This window comes from Colletotrichum gloeosporioides (genome assembly GCF_011800055.1).
Source record: "Colletotrichum gloeosporioides strain Lc1 chromosome Unknown consensus_94, whole genome shotgun sequence".
NCBI classification, from domain to species: domain Eukaryota; kingdom Fungi; phylum Ascomycota; class Sordariomycetes; order Glomerellales; family Glomerellaceae; genus Colletotrichum; species Colletotrichum gloeosporioides.
Window position 1 is genome coordinate 101,751 of NW_025544739.1, and position 27,644 is coordinate 129,394.

At 45.0% G+C, this 27,644-nt stretch overlaps 4 protein-coding genes across 4 annotated transcripts; 2 read left to right on the forward strand and 2 right to left on the reverse strand.

Moving 5' to 3' along the window:
- Positions 1–9,824: 9,824 nt before the first annotated feature.
- Positions 9,825–10,222, reverse strand: GCG54_00015245 (uncharacterized protein; the record flags this gene model as incomplete). The annotated part of the gene is made up of 2 exons (XM_045415057.1): positions 9,825–10,064; positions 10,100–10,222. 2 exons carry the CDS (start codon positions 10,220–10,222, stop codon positions 9,825–9,827), a joined length of 363 nt encoding a protein of 120 aa, XP_045257701.1.
- A 498-nt stretch (positions 10,223–10,720) lies between these two features.
- Positions 10,721–11,261, reverse strand: GCG54_00015246 (uncharacterized protein; the record flags this gene model as incomplete). Its single annotated transcript, XM_045415058.1, is given in 3 exon segments — positions 10,721–10,918; positions 10,998–11,180; positions 11,193–11,261. The coding sequence occupies 3 exon segments, from the start codon at positions 11,259–11,261 to the stop codon at positions 10,721–10,723; spliced, it is 450 nt and encodes a 149-aa protein (XP_045257702.1).
- An 864-nt stretch (positions 11,262–12,125) lies between these two features.
- On the forward strand, positions 12,126–12,599 carry GCG54_00015247 (uncharacterized protein; the record flags this gene model as incomplete). The annotated part of the gene is made up of 1 exon (XM_045415059.1): positions 12,126–12,599. One exon carries the CDS (start codon positions 12,126–12,128, stop codon positions 12,597–12,599), a length of 474 nt encoding a protein of 157 aa, XP_045257703.1.
- Positions 12,600–18,801: 6,202 nt separating this feature from the next.
- GCG54_00015248 (uncharacterized protein) lies at positions 18,802–19,383 on the forward strand (the record flags this gene model as incomplete). The annotated part of the gene is made up of 2 exons (XM_045415060.1): positions 18,802–18,873; positions 18,937–19,383. 2 exons carry the CDS (start codon positions 18,802–18,804, stop codon positions 19,381–19,383), a joined length of 519 nt encoding a protein of 172 aa, XP_045257704.1.
- Between the last annotated feature and the right edge of the window lie 8,261 nt (positions 19,384–27,644).

The window sequence follows — 27,644 nt, forward strand, 5'->3', positions numbered from 1 at the left end:
GACACCAGCGTAATCAGAATGAGAAAAGAATCTTTTCTTGAATCCTTAAAAGCCAGTCTGACGCACAATCTGCGGCATTCTTCGACCAATAAAGCACGTGGCCGAAACTGTCTTCTGCTAGACCCACAGACCAGCCACCAGCCACCAGTCATAGCCCATGTCGGCCTCTATTCCGTTGGAAGCCTTCAATCCGTCGATAAACATGCACTGTATCAATGCCGATCACCCTCCCGAATCTTGACGATGCCAACACGCACTTCGGGCCTTGCGATGCCTCGTATCCATCGCGCTTTTGACCGGCTCATCGTCACATACAACAACAACCTACCAATGCGAATTGAAGACGATATTTATGGCCTTGGCACGCCAGATAGTATGAACGGCGGCTTTGCTTCACTTAAGCGTCGCTGAGGCTGATCCACGACGAAGAACCGTGACATTCTGATTGACTAGCTTGTCAGGTTCGGTCATTGCGTGAAATTATTCGGCCATGGCGGGATTTTCTTGTATCCCTCAGAACCGTTGTCTGAAGTCACTGACCAGGAATGCTAACAGAGCCTCGGTGTAAGTTCACGTGGCTTCGGAGATCCTCGAGTAGCTAGCTACGCAGTAGAACTTTCGGTCTTGCCTGACCGCATATTGAGAAAGAAGCGGTAGCTCTAGAGGAGCAAGATCGGCCATCGCATACCGGGACATGAGACAAACCCGCCTCAGACCTGGTCAATACTTAGGAGAACCTGTCTGCCAACGGGCAGAGGCTCAAATCGGAGGCAAACCTCAGTATTATCAAGGCTAAAGCTGATGCAAAGAAGTAGTGAATCGTCATCGCGACGCGAAATTCCAAGCATGTTCACCAAGCATAACTGTCGTATCGTAGCCTAAGTATTACATGAATGCGCCACGGAAGCTGGAAAAGATGGGACCAAGTTGGAAAAGGTTCTGAAGATTAGGAATCAACAGTAGCCCGCTCATGTAGGAAGATATGAACTGGAACGGCTGGACGGAACCGATCGCTGAACTCAAGGAAATTCTGGGTTATGACGAACGGCTATCCGGTACGATCATCTCTCGGGAGCAGCTCTGACATTAATACCACATGACAGAGCTTGGTCATCGGCAATGCCCATCGCGAACATCCCAGTTATCGAACGACTTAAAAAGCTTATCTAGGCATCTTTTAGTTGGTGATGACTTCACCTTACACATCTTGGAGGCGCACTGCCCACAAGATTTGTTCGATTTCTCGTAGTCTGGGCCGTAGTTATTATCATATTCTCAATTTCATTATCCCTATTGAAATTGTTGAGATTCGGCTGTACTTCACCGCGCCAGCAAGCTCAACAACCTTTATCAAAACCAGTAATAAGGTACATGTAAGTTCAGGAACGCTCTTCATTTTGCTCCTTTCGGACCGATACCGGCCTATCATAGACAGGCGATGGTTATTCCGTGTCCTTTTTGGTTTCCCTGGGCAGTCGAGCAGTTCGCCTTTCGCGACCGCATGTGAGTTGGAATGATACGAATGTCGATCGAAGTACCTGGTATTGAAGGCGCATCTCGACATAGGTCTGCGATCTTCTGCCGGGACTTGTTCTCTCGTCTTACCCCTCTTATTGCTAAATACCGCGATCGCGATGATGAAGCCGTTGCAAGTCCCTAAGCGCCGTAGCAGTGGTATTTGACAGTCCTTTTCCTGGTGCCGAAAAGCAAGATCAGAGTCGGAAACGTCTTTGTGTTTTCAGTACCAGCCGTCCAATGTCGGAAGGGAGGCAAAAGTTTCAAAGACAAGAAGTAGCAAAGTACCCTGAGATGTCAGATTATTATCATCAACTGTACTTGGAATATTTCACTCATCAGAACTTTGAGGAGTCCGGCCTTGAGGCTGACGTCAACAATCACCGGCTAATTCCACGTCAGCAATCATTCGAAAGAGTGACAAGTGGAGCGTAACGCTGAAGCAGACCCTCGAGACGTAGCAGAACCTGGCTTTGGAAGATGTGCTACGCCTCCTCGGCGATTGATTCGTGGGTATTCGACGCACTTTGAAGGGGGTGCAGGTCGAGCTTTTCCAGAAAAGCTCCGCAACCGGACTACTGGAGACTTCAATGGAAACACGGGACCCTCGAAAATCAATTCCAGAACGGACAAAATAATCGAAATGCAAAACAATCTGACACGCCGTGAATTCATTCATCTGTAGCATGTACGATCCCCAAATGAAATAGACTGTTGCCTTCACTCTAACCAGCTCCAGAACTATTGGCTTCTAACTCTTTCGAAGTTTCATACTTGTTTGGATCACCCTGGTATTTGAAGCCAACGATTGAGAGTGTGGAACCGAGGCCTCAAGTCCGGGTTAACTCAATGACACGAAGCAATTGGCCAGGGAAATTATTTCGTTGGCTGATGACAAAATTCGAAGTAGGAGCAGACACCACAAAAGAATCGGCTTCCAGGCTTTCACAGACTCAGATGTTGGTTGTCGTGCATAGTTTGCCTGGATGGGGAGGCTTTTGCCACCATTGCCCGGGTCTGCGAGTCTGGCAATAAACGTGACGGAAGTCCCATCAATGAGCACGGGAAGCGCCATGATTAGACCCGAAGTTGCGTTGCTTGCTTTAAATCTTCTGTACGAGAAAATTTCAAATAGCGACTTGGCCTCCAGAGAATAGATTCGGAGCATAACCGCATGCTTAAGTGCATGGGATGGAGCAGAGATGCTCATAATGGTGACGGCTGCCACGTTGCCCTTAAGCATTGCTTTCTAAGTGCTGGGCTTAATCTTCTTCTTTTTCTAGGTTTTATGTCATACTTTGGTATGGCAGTAGACTGCCTTCGAACACAGCTTCCAGACAGCCGTATGATGTTGAGTTTGAACCTGGGATATAATTATTAAAGCCGCTTTGATTCTCAAGAAGTCTGACGCTCCTACTGGATGATAGTTTCCCAGGCATCCCACGGCACTCAGGGTATCGCTGGTGGTCGCCCTTTCCGAAGCTTTGCTTTCATCAGTCCTTCTTTAGACCCCAGCTATTCCTTACGAGTCTGGCAAATGCCAGATTGCGTAGCCTCTCATACCGTTGGATTTTCCAAAGTTATCATTGCGGAATCCGATAATTCAAGGACTACTGGGTCTGGATTCTACGCAAAAATATGCTCGGGAGGCTTGCTATTATAATCGATCACTGATGCGTTCGAGCCGTTCTATGACGCGACGTTCACTCGGAAGAGGAGTTCGGGACGTTCTGTGTACCTTTTGAGCTATGTATGGGTATAATGTCCTGGCATTCGGCGTCTGCTTGGACTTGTGGATTATGACAAAAGCTTGGAAACGAGCAAACGGCTTGACCCCACTGTGTCAAGCGACATCCATCCCTAAAACAAATGAGCTATCTAAGCATCCATGCATGCCTCATTCTGTGGATACTCATCCGTTGTATTTGGGCATTAATGAAATGGGAGCCTTACTTACGCATCTTTGTACAGCTCTCTTTCAATGATCCATTACCAAGCCAACCTGGCCCTGGAAGTCGTTTTACTCGCACTTTTGAACCCGCAAGATGGTCAGCTCAATGAATTCACATCTTAGAAAGGCGGTTGACGTTTGCTGTACAGGCCGATCGTGATCCAACTGGTGTCAGTCCCGTCGCGCAACATTTCCATTCGACCCAGGGCCAGCAATTCTATCTTCTGACTTTGACCGTATGATTTAAAGAGCTCATCAGAACTGCCAGATCTGAATTGAAATTTGTCGAGCTCGCCAAAATTCATGACTCCCGTCGAGGGCTCCTATCGGAACGCCAAACACCCGTTACTGGCGGGATCAAACACGTAACAAGACGTGTTGCTCGCTTGACCTGTCTAGCCCTCTTTCTCGACTTTGAATGTCCGTTGAGACTTGTCCTCAGAGGCCCTTGTTGGCGATTTACCCTAGCTTCGCCATCCCGTAAGAAATTTGTGTGTCCAGCTGTCCACGAGACCATGGGATCTACACACAAAACAGGCATGCTTGTGGCTCGTATTGCACAGCCTTCAAGGGATCATACTTATGCGTGCCTGCGACAAAATCATGAAGCATGTTGTATCCTTTCGGCTTCGTTGAAATTTGCTGCTATGAACGGTTGTGATACTGAATTGCTGTTTATTCACCTTATTTCTCGATTGTCATCAAGTCTGAAGCAGCATATGGAGCCTGAACTACTACTTTTGGGATGGCCTTTTCGTATCATCTTTCTCAGATACTTTGCTTGAGGTGAAGCGGAAGCCAGTGCGTCTCAGTTGCGAAGTAGTGTTCTCGGGCCGAATGATTCGGACACCTCAGTAGGTTGAACTACACAAAGAAAGCGTTGACTGAGCTCTGGCTTTTCTTTGCGGTCGACGGCTGTTGCGGCGTTTAACGGCATCTTGCCACGAAGTTTGATGGAAATTGACCAACTTGAGTAGTGATACGAATAATCCACCCAGCCTACGCGAATAGAAGCCTCATCCTGCAGGCCTGTTCCTCGCCATCCGCCCTCCTTTTGTGCAAGGACTCGCCTGCCATTCGTCACGGATATGGACTACACAAAGGAATTGAAACTGTTTGTTTCCTCCCATACAACATGCTCCCGGTAGTACGTTGCAAACGTTCCATCAAGCCTCGCCTGTAAACAAAACACCAGGGGCACAAATCGTACTCCAAAACCATGAAGGCCGGGACAAAAGAAAGAAATATGCGTTCCCACCACACAAGTATGAACCACATCACCCATATTTGCGTTCAGCTCTCTAACCCCGCCCTCTTTCCCAAGCACAAGCCAATTCTGAGCACTCGGCCTTCTCGGGGATCTCATCCGGCTAGCTGTGCTCCTTGTCATCGGCCGGGGACTCATACTGACCCCTCCCACGGTCGCGCCAAACATGTTTCGGCCGAGAGCAGCCGTCTTTTCCATTCCGCTCAAAGCGTCCTTCGATCGTCCGCAGCCAGACAACTGACCTGAAAGTATTGGAGAGCAGAAACGGTAACAAGATGGTGGCACGCAGAATGACGATGTCTCCGTGTAGAATGAATCTGCTGAAACCAAAAGCCAACTTTTACGAATATTAGAAGTGAACAAAACGGTCTCAAGAACATACTGATTCCCATACAACCTTAACCTGGCACTGACTTTGTATCTGCGGGTCCTTAAATCAACAAGAAATCGACAAGAAGTCAACCTCCTGCACTCCATCACGCGAAGAGTGCCTCGGCCAAGAAAGTTTCATAAGTCCAGTTTCTCTCCCTTGAATCTTCATTCTCGTTGATATTCGGGTTCACATTGAACCGCGTGGTTTTGTTGATAATGTGAGAGTGTGGCTTGCACTTATGCTCGATATCACCTCCTCTATCCGTCGCCCGTGAGACCTCGTCTGTAGCAGCAAATCGGCCTTAGCTGCCACTTGAGATACCTCTGTGTCCATCTGAAGTCTCAAACTTCCAGTGGCTCATATGATCAGGCCCTGAGATTACGCTTCGTTCGCTTTCCTCTTGCAACCCAAAAAGGCATTGCGAGGTCTCCGATCATGCTGCTGTGGGTCGAAGAGCAGGAAAAAGGACAAGAGTATACAACTCGTATGACAGCGGTGTTTCAAGCTCATGTGGTTCGCTAGGCTCCATTGCCATGCTCGTGGTTCTGCCGTTAGATCTTGTACAATTAGCCTCCAACGGTTTAGCATCGCTGCGGAGTTTCAAGCGGAAGAGGATATCGTTGAGTCAGTTCACGAAGTCGACCTGAATGCATTTGCTTTTCATAGTTATTAAGGCGCGAAAATGCCGCTTTGTGCGCTTCCAATGAAGACCTATTGGTGCCCTTCATTTGTGTGTGTCGCATGACCGATGGAACATGTCATTGCACGAGTTTTGGACCAGGAGACCTGACTTTCGATACGCCTTTGGTTCGCCAAAGACTCCTACTCTCTCATGACTGTTAAGATTTCAATCACTGCACATGAAAACCTGAGAACATGCTCCGATTGGCGGGACGGCTTTTGCCTTCCAAACGGGCGGTGAGACGGTCTCAGAGTGGTGGCGGTTGGGGCATGCTGTGAGTGATCTCCCAACTTTGGCCCTGCATCCATCCCATTTGAGTCCAGACGAATCCATCTGCATTTGATCCGTTGTTACTGAGAATGTGGCGGAAATATGTGCTCTGGGACAATGGCGTGTTGCCGAAATTTGTAGCACTTGGCATCCTTGCCTGAGTTGGGGTCAGGCCGCTCCGGGACTTAAGTATCCAGCTTTCACGTCTCGGAAACATCGTGGAGGCGGGCGCCCGGATGTGAAAGTCAGAGTTCATATCGTGAACTTCTATTCATGATCAAAATAATCAAGTGGTATGACCAAGAAGACTTTCTGATACACTTCCGTAGAAAGGAGAAACCTGGCTATCTCAGCAGCATCATCTGTGTTTCTCTTGTTGTGCCTTGCCCCTTCCAGATATGCGAGGCTGCATGTCGGGGACAAGATATTCTAAGGATATCAGCAGCGCCCAGCGTTCGCCTTCAGTCGCCTCTTCACTGCCACAAAAGCAAAACAGAAGCGCCGGCCAACAGCAATGACCATCATGCTAGACTTGAATGCTCGCCAACTATGTTTCTTTGGGTGTTGTGCCGTCCACTCCCCACCACGACCTCCTTCCTTATCGCCGCTGCAGCAGTCACCATGATGGCGAGGTCCAGAGGCGCGCAAACCAGATCGACACAATCTCGCCAGATACATCATATTCTGCCATTCATCTGGGTTCCATGCAAAATCTCACACACGGGGACCATCTCTAAAATTCATGGCAGACACCGTAATGATGGAATCCCAGAAATCGGTGCGAATGTCCAGCTGTCACTAAGGAATTCCGGGAGGTGTGTGCCAGGGACCTCACAGTTGGCGAAATCAAATCGTATTCGGCTTGGAGAGTCTTTCAGCAGACATGTTCGGGTGACGCTGAATCCAACTTCATATCTAATGGTGGACACCATGAATACGGCGAGAGATCTCGGTACGGACAAACAATGCATAGGCAACATCATACAACGAGAAGCGGGAGAAGGTCGGGATTCGATGGACGTCGGCGGATAGGTTGCCGGAAGAAGGGCTAGTTGGGCGTCATCTTTCAGACACTTCTATTCTGGCCTATGTATTTCCGCATCGCGGGGCTCGAGAAAGAAAGAGATCTTGGGACCCGGTTGCCATCCATAGCCACGGTAAAGGCTGCGATCTTCACAGACAATGAAGCATGGGCGTAATATGACGAAGGGATGGATGTCGGCAGGATGGAGGTTGTGAGGCGGGGTGAAGTTAGGTCGGGACACTTGGACTTGGGAAACGTGAGTCAAAGATAAGAGGTGGAAGACTTGCAAAGATAAAATGTCACGGTGCAAGTAGGAAGCAGAGAGTAGGAAGCAAGGATTCATGAAGGTAACGGTGGCAGGCCAGCGCCAAGATGAAAGGGCAATGTTGTGTTGGCAGCGCATTCTCCGACATCCACCTCCGGAAGACGACTCAGGTCCTTTCGCATCACGGCTGAAGTCTAAATTGGGGAGCTCGGCGTCCGTGGAATAACTGATCTTGTTAGCGCCACCCTCCTGGAGGTACCCAAGCATGGGAATATTGACTGAGAGGACGAGTCGTTGCGACCAATATCAGAGCCAGTGAACAGAGGCTCTCGATTAACACGCCCTTCTTGATGGCAGATGCTCAATCAGGCGCGATACGAAAAGTGTTCGTCAGCAGGGCTGGTCGTGTACTCACTGTACGTCCGTTAGCACATGCGGGAGGTAAGGGCAGCTGGGAGAAGGATGAATTGTCGAGGTTAGCGGACGTCTATGGAGGAAACTCTGGGGATGACAAGCAGGCATGTTTGTGATCGTTTGGTGGGCAAAAGCAGTTGGGCGCCGCAGGAGATGATGTGAGAACATGGAGAATGATTGACCAGCGCCGGCTTGATATGGCCGGCTGGGTCTGAAGCAAGTCGCCACCTAGGTAGACGAGTCTTGCGGGGGATGTTGTCATCTTCACGTTGCAAATCCTACCTTGAGACGCGTTGTTGTCTTCGGATTTCTCGGCGTAGAGTTTGCCAATGCGAGACCACTCCCTTGACTTGCTCAAACGCATCGCCAAAATCGTTGACCACCCGGGATGGAGCGGCGCCAGATGCTGATCAAGTATTGTGCTCAGAGCAAGCGTCGATAGGTTGAATATAGGTTTCATGTCATCTGGGCGAGACGTCGGTCGTATTCTCAAGGAGAAGCGAGAGCGGAGCGGCGGCGTGGGTTGACTTTGAAGTCCTTGCCAGACGTGCGGGCAATCGTCTTCTGGTTTGCCGAGTTGACAAAGACCACTGAACAAGTAAGTACTTGCTTTCAATCGCTTTTGGTGTTGGCTGGTTTGTCTTGATTCGCACGAGCATGGTGATTGCCGCTGGTGGAACAGGATCACATTACGACTTGCTTATATGATGCATCCAAGTGAAGATGCCGTAGGGGCAGAAAGGTGCCGGTGATGAAGACCCAAGTCAGATGGCGATCATGTCTCTCAAGAGATGCATCTCAGAAGCCATCGGTTGAACAAATTGCCAAAGCGAGACGCCAGTGTCGGAGGGCGGAGGGACGAGTGCGAGTGATAAAACAAACAACATCGCCGGCGCAGGCTATCCATCATGTTTGTTTGCCTTGAAACCTGTCGTGCAGCATAGTTGAAGGAATAACAGATCGGCCAGTAGATGTCGCTCAGCTTGATGCGGTTCTTGGCTGATGTGGATGGGCTGACAGTCTGCCGGTAGATCGTTGCGGCAAATCTGTCAGCTCAAAAAGCTGTTCGGAGAGCGCGTCGGACGAGGGTTGATTGCGCTGCAGCAACCCCTTGAACTCGGATTCAGACACAGACTCAGGCTTGAATCAGACTAGAGAAAGTCAGAAAGGGGAATGGGAATCGGTGTGGGCCTGTCGCTGCTTACGGAGTGAGTCCTTCGAGGAGGGGTGTCGCGAGTAATTGCCTTGGCGGCAAGGCATGTGATGATCCGGACTGCCGGGCGTGGCGAAGGCCGGAGTCGTTCGGTGTCAACCTGGTTGGATTGAGATCAGCCCAGCGGCCTCGAGGCCGTGGCGCATGATGGTGAGCAGCGGAGATTGACATGTTCCCTGCGAGACACGTGGGGAGAGGTCCGTCAGGGGGAGGGAGGGCACTTATCGCCCGATCGCTGGGAATAATTGCAGGATTGACCGTTTCTGAGTGCTCCAGTGGTTCGCTCGTCGACTTCGATAACGGCTGCAACAGGCTGTTTGTCTTTTCGTTGCGGAAGCTCGGGCTGTCGGGGTTGAAGTCTTCCTCGCCGCAGGCTTGCAGTGGTGCATGGCGTCCCGTCTGGGATCATGCGTGGGACAGAGGAAGAGAGGCATTGCAAGCCGGGGCGTAGATGAGCCGTTGAAAGGAGAATCGGAAATCATGGAGACGGTCGGGATCGGGTGCCGGTTGTGGAGGTGGCTCGTGACTTCCTGCAGAGCGCGGCCGAAGTTGATGGAGATGTTGCATAGAAGAGCGAAGACTCCCAAGAAACGGAGCCATAAGTAGCAGTCGGTCTTCGCTTGTAACTTGGGCGGGATTTCAGGCTCCAGTGGGGACACTGCTTGGGCTTGGTGTGACTCAGGACGGGAACCTCAGCTTGGCTGGACATCAGAGGACTTTTGATCGGGAAAGAACGCGACTTGGCGACGTGAAATTGGCGTATTCTCGTCATGATGTAAGGCGCCCAGTCCTAGTTGTGTCTTGTCGTGGTCGCTTCCAGCAAAGCCTCTTCACTCCCCCTCACACATCACTACTTGGCTCCAAGCTGACCCCAGTCGACTGACGAGCTTCGCGGGCCATCATAAAAACATGGAATGTTCGAATTGGGAGCCTCTTCTGGCGCCCGTGTCCGCCTCTCGCTGTCAGGTTTTCGGAAGGGTGCAGTCCTGAACCCGGCCCGAACCCAAGTCCATCCCCGAGGAGTCGTTCCCGTAGGAATGTGACACAGTGAGCCAGCCCCGAGGTCGTCTGTAAGAAAATCCCCTGCCGTCTGGTAAGCAGAGGACTGCGATGGAGAAAAGGTGCATCCGATTCACTGCCGGGAGCAGATGCGGCGTCCGCCTTGTCCGCCTTCAAAGTGCCCCGCGCTGGCGTACACTCGACAAACTTGGTCAGTGAAGTCTCAGCCTCATCTTCAGGGTCTGCCATGCGAAAGACAGGTTGGGTATGGGAACGGCATGAGTGTAGTTGATTGTGTGTGGTCTCTGCGGTGCGCGTCGGGGGTCTGAAAGGTGTGGCGTACGAAATGTGTGGCTGGAGAGGGCGGTGTGGCTGGGCTGGGAGGTGCAGGGCGGCAAACAAAGCGACACTCAAGGACGCCCTGTGTACCATGGGAGAGACCATCAAGTTGGAGATCCAGATCCAGATTTAAACTAATCAAGGCAAGAGGGGTCATTGTATCACAGCATCACACGGAGGAAATTCGAGAGACACAACAGGTGGCGGCCGATGGGGAAGGCCCAACCGAGCATGTGAAATTGAGAAATTATCCTGCGGAACGGAAACGTTTGAGCTCATCTGGCGGTGTGTTGCCATTCCAGCTGCCCAGCTGGCGCAGTTGCCCACGCACGCGTGCCCTCTTCTTCGAATCCACCCACTCGTCCGAGTACCCGAGTAACTTTGGCTGGCGCTTGGAGTCTGCCCGGCTCAGAGCTGGGGGTGAAGCCAGGCGTCAACCTTGATGAAGAGGCAGTAGAGGATGACCGAAACCAGCATGATAACGAAAATCGTCAAGATGATGGTGGAGGGGTCTGCTACCAGTCCCGCCTTCCCATCCTGCGTGACATCCTTCGGGGGCCAGACCGTTCCCTCCTTCTCAGCAAGCATCTTGTAGTAGTCGTAGTTCTAAAAGGAGGCAGGGACAAGTTAGCAAAAGCAACAAAATTGGCATGGTGAAGGCTTGTGTAAGGGAAGAAAGACTGACCTTGCGACAATGGAGGACATCCTGGGCAAGGTACTGGGCACCAAGGGTGTCGAGGCCATAGTACTGCAGAGTCTGCTGGACCTTGCTCTCCGTGAGCCCCGGGTGGTTCATCTCGTAGCCGGTCAAGCAAAGGCGCCAGTTTGTGGGGACATCCACCTGGCGACGTCTAATGATGCGCTCGAACTAGGAACGCACAGCAATAGTGTCGGCGTCGGGGCCCGGGAAGGTTCGAGTGAGATCGCTCAGCTGCTGCTCTGGCTTCATGGCGGTGGTGTCTGCGATGCGATTCTTGGTTACGTGGGAGGCGACGATGTGCTTGGGTTGCGAAGAGCGTGCACTGCGTTGTGGTGGAAGAAAGATGGGTGAGGGTTGGAGTGTTTGTTGATTGAAGGTGAATGGTGAGTGGGGCTGTGAGGATGTGAAGGGAAAGCACTAGGTGGAAGGCGCGTAAGGTACGTCGGATGGGATTGGATGGGATCCTGAGGCACCCAGTCATCTGCAGTGTTGATGTGACCTTTGTTTGTCGTGGCATAAGATGGATGGGGTCCTCAGGCACCAAGCCAGTCATCTACAGACTGCAGTGTTGGTTTGTTTGTGGTGGGAGATTTGGTCTTTTGGGTCTGAGGTGGCTGCTTTGATACAGGCATGCAAGAAACCTGCTGCTGTCTTGCTGCTTCTTTGACCGCCCTTGTCTCCCGGAGGCGGCAGCAGCAGCAGCAGCAGCAGCAGCAGCAGCAGCAGCAGCAGCAGCAGCAGAAGCAGAAGCAGAAGCATCACCACCACACCTTTCCAAGTGCTCCGTAGGCTCTGGAGGTCTCGGGCACTGACTGAGATATGGGGTTGATGGCTCTGCAGCTGGCCATGGCTGCGGATGAGCACAACCTGTTCGACTTCTGCCTGGGGGAACTGGTCTTAAGCAGAGGAGGCACTTAAGAATGGTTCTCGCCATCCACAAGTCGTTCATCCCATCAGAAATTGCAGCTCAGGCAACCACCAACCCTTTCTCTACGAGCCAACAGCAAGAATCCCACCACCAACCACACAAACCAACCACTCAACTTCGCTCGCAAACACGGTAAGTTCCTCCTTGTCAGTGTGTCACGCCCATGCTAATCTGTCCAGTAGAAAATGGAGCCAATGAGCCAAACTACCCCTGCCGATGTCGCGCCTCCCACCGACGCCTCGCCAGCCAACGCGGCAAACTGGCAGCCGCAAGGTGAAGCACACATCGAGCTCCAATCTTTGGCGCAGCCACAAGCTCGGGCGGTCCAGCCAACAAGCCCTCCTACAACATCGCTCGACCCCCAATCCCCTCAGCCACAGGCCCAGACCAATGCGGCGGCGCAACATCCTCCAGCCCTCCCAATCGACGAGCGGGAGATCCTCATTCCCATCCCGGCCCCAACGACCCAGGGCGAGGCCGAGGCTGGGGTGCGGCGGAAGATTCCCCAGTCTGGATTTCCGACAGCGGCGGAAATAGACGAGTCCGTCGCATGGTTCACGAAATACTTGGTCATGGTCATCGCGGTGGCGGGTGCGCAGGGGACGCCAGCCCTTCCCGCCATCATCCTGAAGGCGAGCAGTCGTTTCTACCTCTCCTAGTGGCAGTGGCAAAGCGACCTGGTCGCCGTCGGGTATATTGTAGTATTCGTGTCTGTCATCGTTCTTGTGCGAAGACGGTGGGCCGCTTAGCAATTTCGCTAGAGGCGGATGGGTCTGGGAGTCGGCTGGATCGCGGCGAGGGCAGAGCGAGGGTGTGGGCTTGTTTGGTCGTTGGGTGTATGTGTTGTCATGTTCGTCTCGTCGGCGTGCAGGGACTGTGAAGTTATGTTAGTGTGTCTCCTGATGGATTCGGTGGAAATGCGCGTACATGTTGTAGAGGGTGGTCAAGTCCTGGAGGCGCCAGGTTTTGGGTACTCTGTACACTGTGATGGGCTTATGTGATGGCATGGACCTCGGCGGAAGTCCCGTGGCAAGCAGCAGGAGACATGGGGTTAGCTTGCTCCAGCAGGCTTTGGCGATGGTCGGTTGGTCGCAACAGCATAGGGATGCAATCGAGGCAGAGCAGGAGCCCTTGTTTTGTGCGTTCATGAATTAGCCATGCTTGTGAATGAATTGATGTTGCTTATGGCGCATGGTGTGACAGCGACGGTCCTTCGGGGCGGAATCCGATCGAGTCTCCTGCAAGGCGAAATGGTGCGGTCAAGGGTTTGTTGATGTCAAAAGGAACTTTCCCAACCCCACCCATTCGCGGTTCGGTTCACGTTGCGACGACGGGATGTCGTCATTTAAGATTGCCTGGCAATTTTCCGGTTGGCTGCTGTGAGATGTGGCGGGGCCGCTTGAGATTCAGTGGGTCAGCCACAGCATTGCCTTGTGTGGCTCAAGCTTGTCATGTGGCTGAAGCTTACCGTGTGGCTGAAGCTCGAGGGCCTGGCGTGGACATGGGGCGCAGTGCAGACTCCGAGTCCAAGGCTTCATCGACGTGTCCTCGGTCGTTGGATGATAATCAACCGGGCAGGAGAAGCACAAGTCAGGAAATTTGAAAATGTCAAGCACAGTAAGGCACGGGAGTCGGGGAGACCAGACAGCACGAGACAGAGGGGTACGCGCAGGCGACTCGGTCAATTGTTGCAGACCTCTCGATCCCAATCATGGGGCTCGTGTGGGATTTCGCACGGGAATGCTGCGTCTGTTTGACGTGGGACAACGACGTTGCGTTTTTGTCCAAATGCGTGGCACCCGTAGCCCCGGTGGATTGGCACACAAGGAGCACAACCATGGGACTGACGATCGGGGCTTTCAGCGCATCGCTGTACCTTCAACATGGCAAAGATTCGCAGCCCCGGAGGTATGGTCGGAGAGGTTCGCGATCGGAGGATCATGGTCGGAAAGGTTCGTAGGAACAGGGTCATGGTCGGAAAGGTTCTCAGTCGGAGTGTCGTGGTCGGAGAGATTCGTGGTCGGAGAGGTTCGTGGTCGGAGAGGTTCGTGGTCGGAGAGGTTCGTGGTCGGAGAGGTTCGTGGTCGGAGAGGTTCGTGGTCGGAAGGGTTGGTGGTTGCAAAGGTTCGCAATCACAGAGGCAGGTTGTGGTGGGACGGGAACGCCGGCTGCTACGCTGGAAAGAGGATCAGCCAGGCTGGAAAGGTCAGACAGGTGGCGCGAGGAAAGGAAGATCGACAGACTGACCAGTTTGGGAGGTGCAGCTCGAGGCCCTCGACCCAGATGCATGTCCTCGAAAGTGGGAACATGGGCGAGGACTCCTTCCGTCGCATGCGCAGACCGTGGCTCCCGCAAGGTACCGACGGTGCAAGGCGGCGCAGGAACCACCTTCGCAAAAGTGACGATTTTCCCACTGTGAATCGTCACATTTGATGGGATTCCTTCCCTCAGCATACCTTGTGATCACAGGTCCCGAGAAACAGGACATCGGCAGCGACCAGGACCTTCTGTCAGGATTCGCATGTTCTTGAAAATCGGGACATTGGCGACCAGAACATCGGCCGCAAAGCAGGTGCAAGGCCTGGAAACTCAAATGTGACGCTTCCCACGCTGTTGGTTGTCAATTTCAAGATGACGGCGGCCAAGACAGGACATCGACGACCAGAACTTCGGCGTGGCGATAGAGGCATTGCAGCCACCTAAGGCTGAAGATGTGTCGTTCGCGTTGGAAAAGTCGGCAATGGCAACGTTGAAGATGGCGATGTGGGGAGAGGCACGCAGACCCCGCGAGCCTCGATGTACGGCATGTCCCTGTCTGGGCACCCGCAAGCTCAGGGGCGTTTAGGCGTTAGTCATCGGGGAGCCAATCAGCAGTGTGGGATCCCGGTCTGGGTAGCTGACTTTCGGCTACCCACTGCCCTGTAGGTAGCTGAATGTCCGCTACCCACTGTTGGCGCATGCTTCAGCAGAACCTCCCACTGACAGTATGTGAGCTTTTGCGACACCGAATGCGCATCCATGTTCGTCGTTTGCTGGGTAATTATGTTGCTTTGCTGATGGTCGTCCTCGAAGCATCCGACGAGACGTGCTCAGAGGTTGCCGGGCGACAGCATCCTCCATCAACTTTCAAAGTCCAACGTCGTGCGCTCGCCTTGGCACTTACAACCCCAGCTGGGAGCACTTCGCCAGCTCGGGCAGACCCGTCAAGTTCCTTTTGACCTTGAAGTCTTGCCGTTCTTCTTGAACTTGGCTCCAGCAGATGTTGTCGTTATGTTATCCTCGATACCCTGGAGACGACCTTTGTCTTCCGGTTGGGTTGTCGAGGATACGTGCCGGCCAACGCACACGCCTTTCGCTGGCTGACCAGCGCAGCGCAGCCCTTCGCCTAAATGCAATCGGAGGTGGGAGCTCAGTAGCTACCTACCTGAGAACGAGCCAACCAGATGTGTGGAACTCCCTTGATGTGGGTATCTGCATTGGGCCAATCAGATGTGTGGGATCCCAGGTGCATATGTCAGGCCAATCAAAGCTGTGGAACCCCCTCATGTGGACCAGGGGGTTCCACACATCTTATTGGCTCCCTAAGCCGGGAGGGGGTTCCACACATCTGGTTGGCTCGTCTCATTAAAGCGTCGGTGCCCCTCCGTCAGCATACATTGTCGCTGTCCCACGGGCCGTCTATCGCCTTCGTCCCTAAAGCTCCCTTCCTGCATCAACCTCAATCCCTTTTATTTCGATGCGACAATTGCACGCCATGATGCCGTAGCCTTCGCTTCTCGACAGACGCTTGGCTATCGTCTGCTTCGTTGCCCCCGACCGCCTCAAGTCCTCGGACAATGCCCCCGACGCAGCCCTCGGCAGGGATGCCGCCCTCTGCGATAGGCACCAGGCAATCCGTACCGTCTTTCACGCCGTCATCTCCTCGCCTTCGTCCCGCGATGCCAGTAGTACTCCGACCGAACAGGCTCTGACCGCGAAGCACAACACCGACGTAGCGCGCTTGCGACACACCTCCATCATCTCCTCGGTGGCAGATGCGGTCGCATTCTGGCAGGACATGGACGAGGACATCAATACGGATCTCTCTCGCCCGCTGTTTCCTCCCCGCCGCCGGGGAAAAGCTGCGCCTTGGGGTATGCCTTGCTGTCACCTGCGTGCTCGATACCTATTTGGACTACCTCGTCGAGAGCATCACGCAGAGCACAAATACACAGAATGAACCTTCAGCGCCTGTCAACACGCCGCCGCCGCCAGCCACGTCCTCCTCGAAGAATCACTCCTTCTCGCTCTGGCTCGCCATCCCACCACCCTCAGCAGCAGGGTAAAGGACGTCATCATGATCCCCGCTCGGCGCGAAAATTACCGAACGATCTAATAAGAGAGGCATGGGGGAATGGGCGCGCAAGCACCCACCTCCACAGGTTGCAGCTGTCGGAAGATGGCGACAACGACGAAGACACATCCGCGGCCATTGCAGCCAGCAATCACGCCTGGCCGCGACGGCTGGATCTGCCGAGAGCAATTGCGCAATGCCGCGTTCCGGCTCCAGGGCGGCGAGGGTTGAGGCGGACGGGCGTTGACGAGTGGTTGTGTCGTTCGATAGCTCCGCAGTTCAGAAGTCTCGAGCCCTTCGTGCCCCCGCCACCGTCGCCGCCGGTGGCCCTACGCGCATCCCACTTGGAGCCTCCAGCTGCATTCCCCCGAGCAGTACTGAAGCCGTAGCACTGCTTCCCAGACGTGGCCAGCAGAGTGGTTCGCCTTGCCGTTATTATGATGCTCCCCCATGTGCACATCGAATTATCCAGAAGACAGCGCCATGCTTGATGAATGTCGCCTCTAGTGTCTTTGATCAAGATTTCCTGCGATGCATCACTAAACTATGTGCATGTCGCGGACGCACGATGCAGTCTCGCGGTGTGGCAATCCATCCACGAATGACCCCTGGCGGCGAAACTTGGGTCTTCATGGGCAGCAGATCCCCCTCGCCGGCGGGCACCTTTAAGGGTGCAATCTTTCCAAAACGCGACATGCACTCAAGGAGATGATGGGCAGTAGTTCATGTCCGAGGTGAGGTGCAGTCAGCACATCACTGTCGGCATCTGTATCCCGAATGCATGCGACGACTTCTCTGTGCGCAAAGTTGAACCTGCGGATGGCCACTGCATATGCTGCTTTCACAAAATCTCCGCGTGATGCAGTGTGGCGACGGCAACAACCCACCTCGGGACGAAGACTTGGTGTTTATTAAACGGAAGGTCTGTCCTGGGGTCGAATGTGACGGTTTTCAGTAGGAAAATCGTCACATTGGTTTTGGACCTGCCCTGCTGCAAAGGCACGTACCAAACTTCCAGCAGGGTGCTCGCTGGAATTTTCCCCCAGCGCGCAGTCAGTGCACCTTGCGACTCCCATTAGTGGGAAGCCAATCAGACGTGTGGGATCCCGGTCTGGGTAGCTGAAAGTCAGCTACCTACTGCACTGTAGGTAGCTGAATGTCCGCTACCTGAGGCCGGCCATAAACTACCCAGGCGGCCGGACTTGACCCGCTGCCAGGGTGTAGCGACAACACTGCACTCCCGTCGCTCTGCTGTCGGCACGGCCTGGATGGCATAAGGTAGTGGGAGGATAATGATGGCGGCAGTGTGAAGTGCATCGAAAATGCGGACGGGGCATTCACATTGCCAGCACCGGAATGTTTGGCCAGCCAATCAGAGGTGTGGGATCCTGCTCTGGGTAGCTGACTTTTGGCTACCTAGAGAGGGCTGTTAGTAGCTGGCTCACGGCTACCCACGGCCCTGACGCCTGCGCAGGCCTGCAACGTAGGTATCCTAGGTACCTGCCTGGAACGCCTGCTCCTTCCTGAGGGTTTGAATGTGACGGTCTTCAGTGGGAAGATCGTCACATTCATTTTCGCCCCGCCTAGAAGTGTTGGGAGGTGATCCGAAGAGTTGCAGTGGGAAGCTCTTATCGGAGCTCTTATCGGAGCTTGCAGCGGACCTAGTTTGCAGCGAACGCGGAGGCATCGCATTTCACACCCCGGGCTTTCAGACATGTGCTCGACGCGCGACATTGGTGATCACTCGGCCATCGTGCTCAATGTGGTGAGAGACTGATCAAGCATGCATCGTAGAGTCCTAGCCACGGGAGAAGTGGCAACCATTTTGGGAAAGGAGGTCTTTGATGCCGGCCTCGATGGCATGAGGCGTGCATGGGGTTGGGAAGCAGATGCAGCAACGTATTTTGCGCCGTTACATCCCGTCTTAGACGGTGGCCCTTACGTGGGGGGTCGTCCGATTCGCGCCAGCCTCACCACTCTGTGTCCTCACAGTGCCCGTGCTTGGAGAGAAGGTGCTTTTGGTTGCGTCTGCGGATGGCTGGTACGGATACCTGGCTGGGCGGTCTGCCCGCAACGGTTGATTTCAGCAGCTCACAAGCACGAGCCACACGAGCCACACGCCACACCAGCCACAAAGTGGCTGACGCTCCATCCTCATGGCGCTGCATCCATCCAGGTCGCATGCCTCTCTTCCTTTCACGACGAAGCGGCAAGGTGCAGGGCAACGTCGACGATACAATTTCCTGGACGCAATCTAATTTACTTCAACTCGCGATCGATCAACCGGCTCGAAGTCACTGCCACAAAACTCGTTGCGGACTCGTGCATTTTAAGGCCCGGTCTTGCCTCGGTCCGGTGTGGGTACGAAACCAAAGAGCGCCTGCCGTTTGTCTGCGTCGCAAAAACCATCCGGCCCACGACGACCTTCTCTGACTTCCAATCACCCGTCGCGGCTGCCGGAAACCAAGATCAACAACCAAATGGCGAGACTTTCAGGCAAAAAGTGGTATATGCCGAGCGCAGCCGCCATGGAAGCCCTTGGCGTCCGAAGCCTGGGCCGCCGACGAAAGGGTGCCCCTGCCGCCGCCCGCATCCCGGTCGTCCCCACCACCGCTGCCGACAAGCCGGCCACAACTGCGACCCAGACCGACGGCACCACCTAGCAACAGGCACCGTCCCAGGCACCCGCACCCGACACCAGCATAGCGACGGACGAAGACGAGAAGTGGGAGTTGGTGGATATCCTGGATCATGACATCGACCCTGATGACCCAACCCGGATTATCCTCAAGTGCAGATGGAAGGTGGCCAACGACGACACCAGTTGGGAGCCTGAGTGGCTGATTCAAGAAGATGCACCGCTACTGTGGAAGGAGTACATCGCAACCTGCGACCATCGCGCCATTCTGGGACCCCGACAGCGACACATGTGGCATATACTTGCTGTGAAGTCGCATACTTTCACCAGAGGCAAGAAGAAGAACAACGCCACGATGACGGTTACCTGGGTCGGGTCCACGGACGAGTCGGTTGTGTCGGAAGCCTTCGTCAAGCAAAACAACCCTGCTATGCTCGAGGAGTATTGGGGAAGCATCGGTGGACGCAAGTGAGGGCATTGTGGAGGGTTGGTCGCATGTGGCCTGGATTGGTGGCGTTCCCCCGACATGGAAGGCCTGAAGGGACACTGGAGCGAGTGATTATTTTTCTGGAGGTGGGAGAGCGGCTACAGAAACGGGCATGCAAGCGGAAGTCGTCCCAAAGTATTGCAATTCGTCGCGCAAACTCAGAGGCCACTGCTTTTATACGGGAATCGACAGCTTCAGCATCGGGCCAGTTTTCGTGCGTGCCGACCCTCACTCAGAGAAAGCTCGCCGCCAGCTCAGCCTAGGTTTCGGTTGCACAATAAAATGCCGTCGCGTTTGCTGTTCTGTCCTTGTCCATGATTCGTGAGAGTCTGTAAGAGTCTACATCTTTTCAAGGGATACGTCGTGCACTTGTGGTGGCAGAAGATGGGGGAATCGGGATGCTCGTCAAGTGGGGTGGTACCTGGGTATCCCTGTGTACTGTGGCCATGGCTACAAGGAGGTGGGGCTCGCTTACCAGCTGGCGCAGTACTGGAAGCCTGAGAGTCACCTGATATCGGGTGTTTTCGCGTCGCGCAAATCTCGGGTGACGCGTCGCGTCGTGAAGCCGAGTCAGCCCACGCAAGGCAGCCATGCCAGGTGCATTGTGCGAGACGGTAGTCGGCCGGGCCCAGGCCCGAGGCCCGAATCCCGGCCCGAATCCCGCCTTTATATAAGGGGTCAGCCACACCACTTTATAGCTAGGCGCGCCTAGCACTTATAGCTAGATTAATTAAGCTACTTCACGCAGGTTATAAGCCCTCTAAATACCTAAATCTATTTACTAGATAGTAAGGTTATTCCTAAGTAGCTATTAAGACTTTAACCTTATAATCTAGTAATTACTATAGAGTAATTAATAGATTACTAAGCTACTAGAAGTGATATTTCTAAGTAGAGGTTATTAGTATAGGTATAAGCGTATTTAGGGGTGTAGTATATACGCTTATATAGTATAGGGTTATAGATAGGCTTATATTATAATAAAAGGTGATAATCCTAAGTATTTATAGGTATTTAATTATTTAGATAATAATAAGGGAATTAATATATTATGATATCTCTTATTATTATTTATCTTAGGTTACCTCCTCTAATAGGGAAAAGTAAGGGGAAAGATAACCTAAAACGTAACCTATTAAACTACTAATTATATAAGGTACTTACGTAACTATACGTATTATATAATTAGTATTATAGTTATAAGTTATAATATATAGAGTATTTTTATATAAGGTTTAATACCTTCAACTTTATTAGTTTATTTTATATAGATTATTAAAGTAAGTTAAGCGTTATTATTATTCTTATATTATTATTATTATTATAAAAGAATATTATATATTAATAGAGGTTATAGCTATTATAATATATATCCCCTACTTATAAAATCTCCTTAGCCTTTAGGCTACTAAAGTTAATAATTATTTAATAATTACTATAGTTATATAGTAATAATTACTTAATAACTATTTAATAATTACTTATAACTACTCCTTAAACCTCTTTTAAACTACTAAATTAATTAAACGAATTAATATATCTTTAACTAATAATCTAATTTTATCTTCCTTAAGCTCTATTAAGAGGGGATTATCCTAATTAGGCCCTCTTAACTTTTCCCCTTTTTCTACTAACTTTATAGCTAAAGTAGCTATATAAAAAGTAGCTAGTAAAAGACTAAATCTAAGAACTCTAGTATATAATACTATCCTTAAATTAACTAAAGCTATAAGCTTTTAGCTATAAGAGATTAATCTTAAGAATACTTTTAAAGTAAGAAGATTTCTCTTCTACTTAATAGATAAAGAAATACTAAATAGATATAATAAGGATATAGTTTTTAAAAAAGATAAGGTAGTAGTAGTTAAAGATCTAAGATCTTTAAGTAATCTAATACTTATAGGTTTTATATTTACTAAATAGTTACTTATAGAGAAGATCTAATATAAACTCTTAAAAGAAATAATTAATAATAGTCTTTTTATTATAACTTTAACTTTTTATATCTTTATTAAGACTAAAGAATATACTTAGAAGTTTAATAAGCTAACTATAAGTAAAATCTATAATAACTAGAATAGAATAACTAAAGTTAACTATAGTAATACTAAAGATTTTTACTTAACTTTTAATAAACTAAATAGCTTTAGTATAAGTTTATTAACTATAGCTCTTATCTATAGACTTATCTAAGGTTTTAGATATTTTAATTAAGTAAAAGTAGATATTATAGAAAATAACTTTATTATAGAAATTTAAACTTATAATAACCTCTTATAAGAACTTAGAGGCTTTAATAAAAAGGAATAATATAAATAAGCCTCTTAAGGTATTAATACCCCTTTAAATAAGAAGAGGTTTCCCTCTAAGAAGTAACTTTAAGTAATTAAACCTAATAAACTATAAAACCTTTATACCTCTTATAATATTAAGTATCCTAAGAACCTCTATAAGTATAAAATATATAACTCTTATTATAAAAAGATAACTTAATACTTTAAGAAGTATAGTAAATATTCCCTTAAATACTTTAGATACTATACCTTAGTATATAATAAGTTTAAATACTTAAATAAACTACTAATAACTTAATAATTAATAATATAAGTATTTACTTTAGTATTTACCTTAGAAAACTAAACCTAAGATAGTATCTTTAGAAACTCTAGTATTAAATAGGATATTAACTAACTATCTAAGGCTTTTATAGATACCTTATTAACCTAAACTTAGAAGAGAACCCTTCTATTATTCTTAATAAATAACTTTAAAGTATTTAATTTATATTTTAACCCTTAATCTCTTACTAAAGATCTATATAAAGTTAACTATATATAGAGAGTTAAGAAATAACTAATAAAGATACCTAAATATTTTATCTATAGTTCTATTAACTAAACTATAGAAATAGAGACTAATAATCTCTTTATATAAAATACTATTAAGAAAGCTAATAAAGAAGAAAATAATAGCTAAGAAGTATAACTATACTAATATATTATATCTATAGCCTCTATTAAGAGAATAAACTCCTTTATACTAAATATTAGTACTAATAAGTATATTCTTAATAATCTCTCTATTTTATAAGGGTCTAGCTACTCAGACTAAAGGGGCTTAGGGATAGTTTAGCTAGACTAAACTAAAAGGATAGAGAACCTTATAGAAATAGGGTATAGAACCCTCTATAATAAGAACTTAATAAGTACTTACTAAAGAGTTAAAAAAGAAGATCTTAAAAGAAATAAGTAAAAGTAGTATAATAATACTATACTTACCTTTTAGGTACTTCTTCTATTAGTTTAACTTAATTATAGTCTATAACCCCTAAATACCTTTATAATTCTTTTATTTCTACCCTATTTTAAGAAAGTTAATAATAATAATAGTACTATATACCTAAGTAATACCTACTAATTAGGCTAAAGAACTTATACTTAGTATTTACTAAGTATTAAGTAAGATAGCTTATATAAGCCTATATAGGGAAGATAACCCTAGTAAATAATTAGAAGATAATATAAGTTAATAAGGGGAAATAAAAAGCTATACTTTAAGTAAAACTAGGAACTTTAAAGAGGATAAGCTACTTATACTAAATATTTACTAAAAGGATAATAAGTATATATAAGAGAATAAGGAATATAAGACCTCTCTCTATAAATTAAATAAGCTATAAAGCTAGATATCTATAACTACTACTTATAGGTTAGCTTAAGCTAAAAGGCTAAATAAAGCTACTAACTAAATATTAATATAGTAAATTATAACTATAATAGCTAACTAGTATAAACTAATTACTACTATATTAAATAACTAAATACTTACTAAATAGTTATTAAAGGTTTATAAAAAACCTCTAAATTATAATATAGCTTACCTTACTAATAAATCTATTAATATAGAAAGAGAAGATTAGCTTATTATAGTAGAGGAGGCTTATAAGTACTACCCTAACTACTCTAATAACTAGTATATCTAATAAACCTTAAGTATAATAAAGTATACCTTATAAATAGAATAGTAGACTTATTAGTAAATATTTATAGATATATTAGAGAAGTAGGTTAACCCTATATAAAAAGACTTTAGAGTTTTTATAAGAAGGTAGTATATAGTACTTAAACTTTAAGAATAAAACTATTATAATACTTTAAGGTAATACTACTAAAAGGATAATAAGAAACCTATTATATATTAAGTCTATTAGGAGTCTATTAACTAAGTCCTTAGTAAGCTAAATATAAGTAATATAAAAGCTTATATATTCTTTTAAGGTTTCACTAAAACCTTAAAAAATAAGCTTTTTAAATAAGATATTAATTATACTAATATATATACTATAGCCTTATATATATAGAGACTATAAGAGATTTTAAAAGGGAGATATATAAGAAGGCTTATTAACTATTCTAAGTTATATAAATAACTATACTTAAGCTCCTTAGACTACCCTTATAAGAGTAATTTATAACCCTCTTAGTTAATAGACCTAAGAGAGCGCTATTTAAAGACCTTATCTTAGAATAACTACTTAGTAAACCCCTATATAAGCCTTAGCTCTAATAGTAGGCCCCCTAATCTTTAGAGAACCTAATACTATAATTATAAGAAATATAAATATATATCCCCTAATTATACTAAACTATATATATAGCCTATAAGTAATAACTAAAACTTAAACCTAAAATAAAGTAAGATTAATATTATTATAATCTCTTATATAAATAATACTAAAGACTTAGGAAATAAATAGATATAAAGATAACTCTAAGAAGTACTATACTAAAAATTACTTTAGTTCCTATAAAGTAGATTATTAAAAATTAAGTAATTATACTCTAAGTATATAATAAAGTTAAACTATTAGTTAATATAGATACTTATACTATAATAAACCTTATATAAGAAGACCTTATTAAGAAACTCTCACTAAAAGAGGCTATTAATATTATAGTCTTAAAGTTAATAAACTTTTAAAGAAGACTAATACCTATTAATAAAGTTTATTAACTTACTTTCTTCTTAATTAATAGCTAAAGCTACTTATAAAAGATTTAGAGAGCGTTTATAGCTAGCCTATATCCTAAAGGAGTAAGAGATATTTTTCTATCTAATAACTTAATAAGTAGAGAAAATATCTATATAGATACCTATACTTATACCTAGTTATATAATTATATCTTACTTACTAAACTAGAGGTAATAATATAAGAGATTATAAAAAATAACTAGAAAGTTTATATAATATATTTAATAAGAGCTTTAACTTTAGATAAAAAAGATATTAATACCTTAAGTAAAAACTTATTAAATAAGGAGTATAAGAAGAATATCCCTAAAGAACTTAAACCTTTTATTAATATTTTTAATAAAGAAAATATAAAGAAGGTCCCTAAATTAAAGGGAGTAGTATATTATATTAAGCTAAAACTTAGTAAAAAGCCTCTATATAAGCTAATATACCTTATATTAGTAGAATAGCTATAAACCCTTACTAAATATATTTAAGAAATAGAAGTAGCTAAATATATCTACTACTTAACTAGCTCTATTAAGGTATTAGTTCTATTTATACCTAAAAAGAATAATAACTTATAGTTATATATAGATTATAGAGGACTAAATAAAATTATAGTAAAAAACTAATACCTTCTACTACTAATTAGTAAGTTCCTAGATAGGCTTATTAATATAAAGTTTATTTCTAAGATTAATTTAAGTGAGGTATATTATAGAATTATAATTAATAAAGTAAATAAATAGAAAATTATATTTAGAACCTAATATAAGTACTTTAAATATATAGTAATACTATTTAGGTTTATAAATACTTTAATAACCTTCTAAGTATATATTTACTAAATACTTACTAACTTTTTAGATACTTACTATATTATATACTTAGATAATATCCTAATCTATTTAAATACTAAGGAGTAATATACTAAAGACCTCTATATAATCCTATATTACCTAAGGGCTACTAAGCTATTTATAAAACTAAAGAAGTATAACTTCTATTAGATAGAAGTAGATTTCCTTAAGTTTTATATTACTTAAAATAGTATTAAAATAGACCTAAATAGAGTCTAAGTAGTTACTAAATAGCTAGTACTAAAGTCCTTTAGGGATATCTAAGTTTTCTTTAATTTCTATAACTTTTACTATAAATTTATTACTAAATACTCCTATATTATAGCTCCTATAAATAGTATACTAAAAAGAAGTTAAAATAATATAAAATTAGAAGCTTTTATTTAAATAAAGGAGATATAGACTATATTTAAGATACTTTAGAGAGTGTTTACTAAAGCTTTAATATTAAAATATTATAACTTAGTACTAGAAACTAAGGTTAAGACTAATATATCTACTTAAGTAGTATCTAGTATATTTTTATAAAAATATAGTACTATTTAGTACCTAATAGCTTTCTAGTTAAAGAAGCTTTTAGATATAGAAAGATACTAAGTTATAAAGTAATAAGAGCTCCTTATTATTATAGAAAACTTAGATTACTAAGTATAATATCTCTAAAGGCTCCTTAAGAAATTCTTAGTATTTATAGATTATATAGGACTAAAGGAGGTACTTATTATACTTATATATAATATTTATAGAAAACTTATATAATAAGTCTATTACCTATTAATATTTAATTTTAAAATCTAATATAGATTAGGAGTTATTAATTTAATAAATAGACTATTATAATACCTTAACTATATAATAGAAAACTCTAAAGTAGATAATATACTCCCTATTTTTAAGAAGAAGCTAAAACTTATTAACTAGCTATTAATAATAACTTACTAATATATTATTAAGCTTAAAGGAACTATAGCTACTATAAGAACTTATATCTAAGCTATTTAGTAAAGTATATAAAAACCTTATTAGAAAGCTAGCTTTAAGGTTAAGAGATCCTTACTTTTAGGTTAGTATTACTCTATAAAGAGTACTAATAAATTACTATATTAAAATATATATATTAATATTATCACTTACTTAAAATTATATATAGATATTATACTAACCGCTCTATAAGAAAATAGTAATATACTAGAGGACTTAAGGGGAGCTAAGATTACTATACTAAAGTAGTATATCCTATATACTATAATAAGAGAGCTTATTTAGGATAAAATAGTATATATATTATAACTAGATATAAATCTTAAATAGATAGTTAGAAGACTATAAACTAAAAACTACTTCTATAGAGAACTTATAACTAAAATTTACTAAAATACTAAGGAATACTAAAAATACTAACTTAATAAGAATAATATCTTTTAATTTAGAAGAAAACTTATTATCCTAGAAGAGAGATCCTTCTACTATAAAATCCTAAAAAACTACTATAATATACTTAGATTAAAGTATATAGGGGTAAATAAAATAATAAAGCTAATCTTATAAAAATTCTATTAACTATACCTAATAGAGAATATATAATAATATATTACTAAGTACTTATATTACTAAGGAGTATATATACTATAGTATAAGCTATATAAACTACTATAAATATTAGAATTACTAATATACCTATTTTAATAGATTTCTTTAGACTTCTTAACTAGCTTATTAGAGAGTTACTAAGATAATAGGATTATATATAATATAATCCTAGTAGTTATATATTAAATAACTAAAGTAGTATAATTTCTAGCGATAACTAAATAATTAGATACTATAAGTTTAATAAGGATCTTATATTAAGAGATTAAATACTAATATAGTATACCTAAAGCTATTATTAGTAATTAAGATAAGTTAATTACTAGCTAGTTCTAATAAAACTAAACTAAAGCTTAAAATATAAAAAGGTATATCTCTACTATATAATATCTATAGATAAATAGCTAGACTAAGAGAATATACTAAACCCTAACTATATACCTCTTAAAGTTTAATAAAAGCTTATATAACTAATAAATAATATAACTAATTAAAGCTAAATTCTTATATAATAATAATAGATATACTACTATTAGTATATTACTATTTAAAGCCTTTATAGGTTATTACCTTTAAATAATTAATTACTACTTAATAAATATTAAAATTAGAACCTAAAAAGTTAATAAAAAGCTTAAGAAGCTAATAGAGGTTTACTAAAAAATAGCTAAAAATTAGTAATATATAATAGAAATATAAGCTAAAAATATAAATACTAAAAGGAAGGCATAATTATATAAAGTTAGAGATATTATAAAGCTCTTAATAAAAAACTTCTA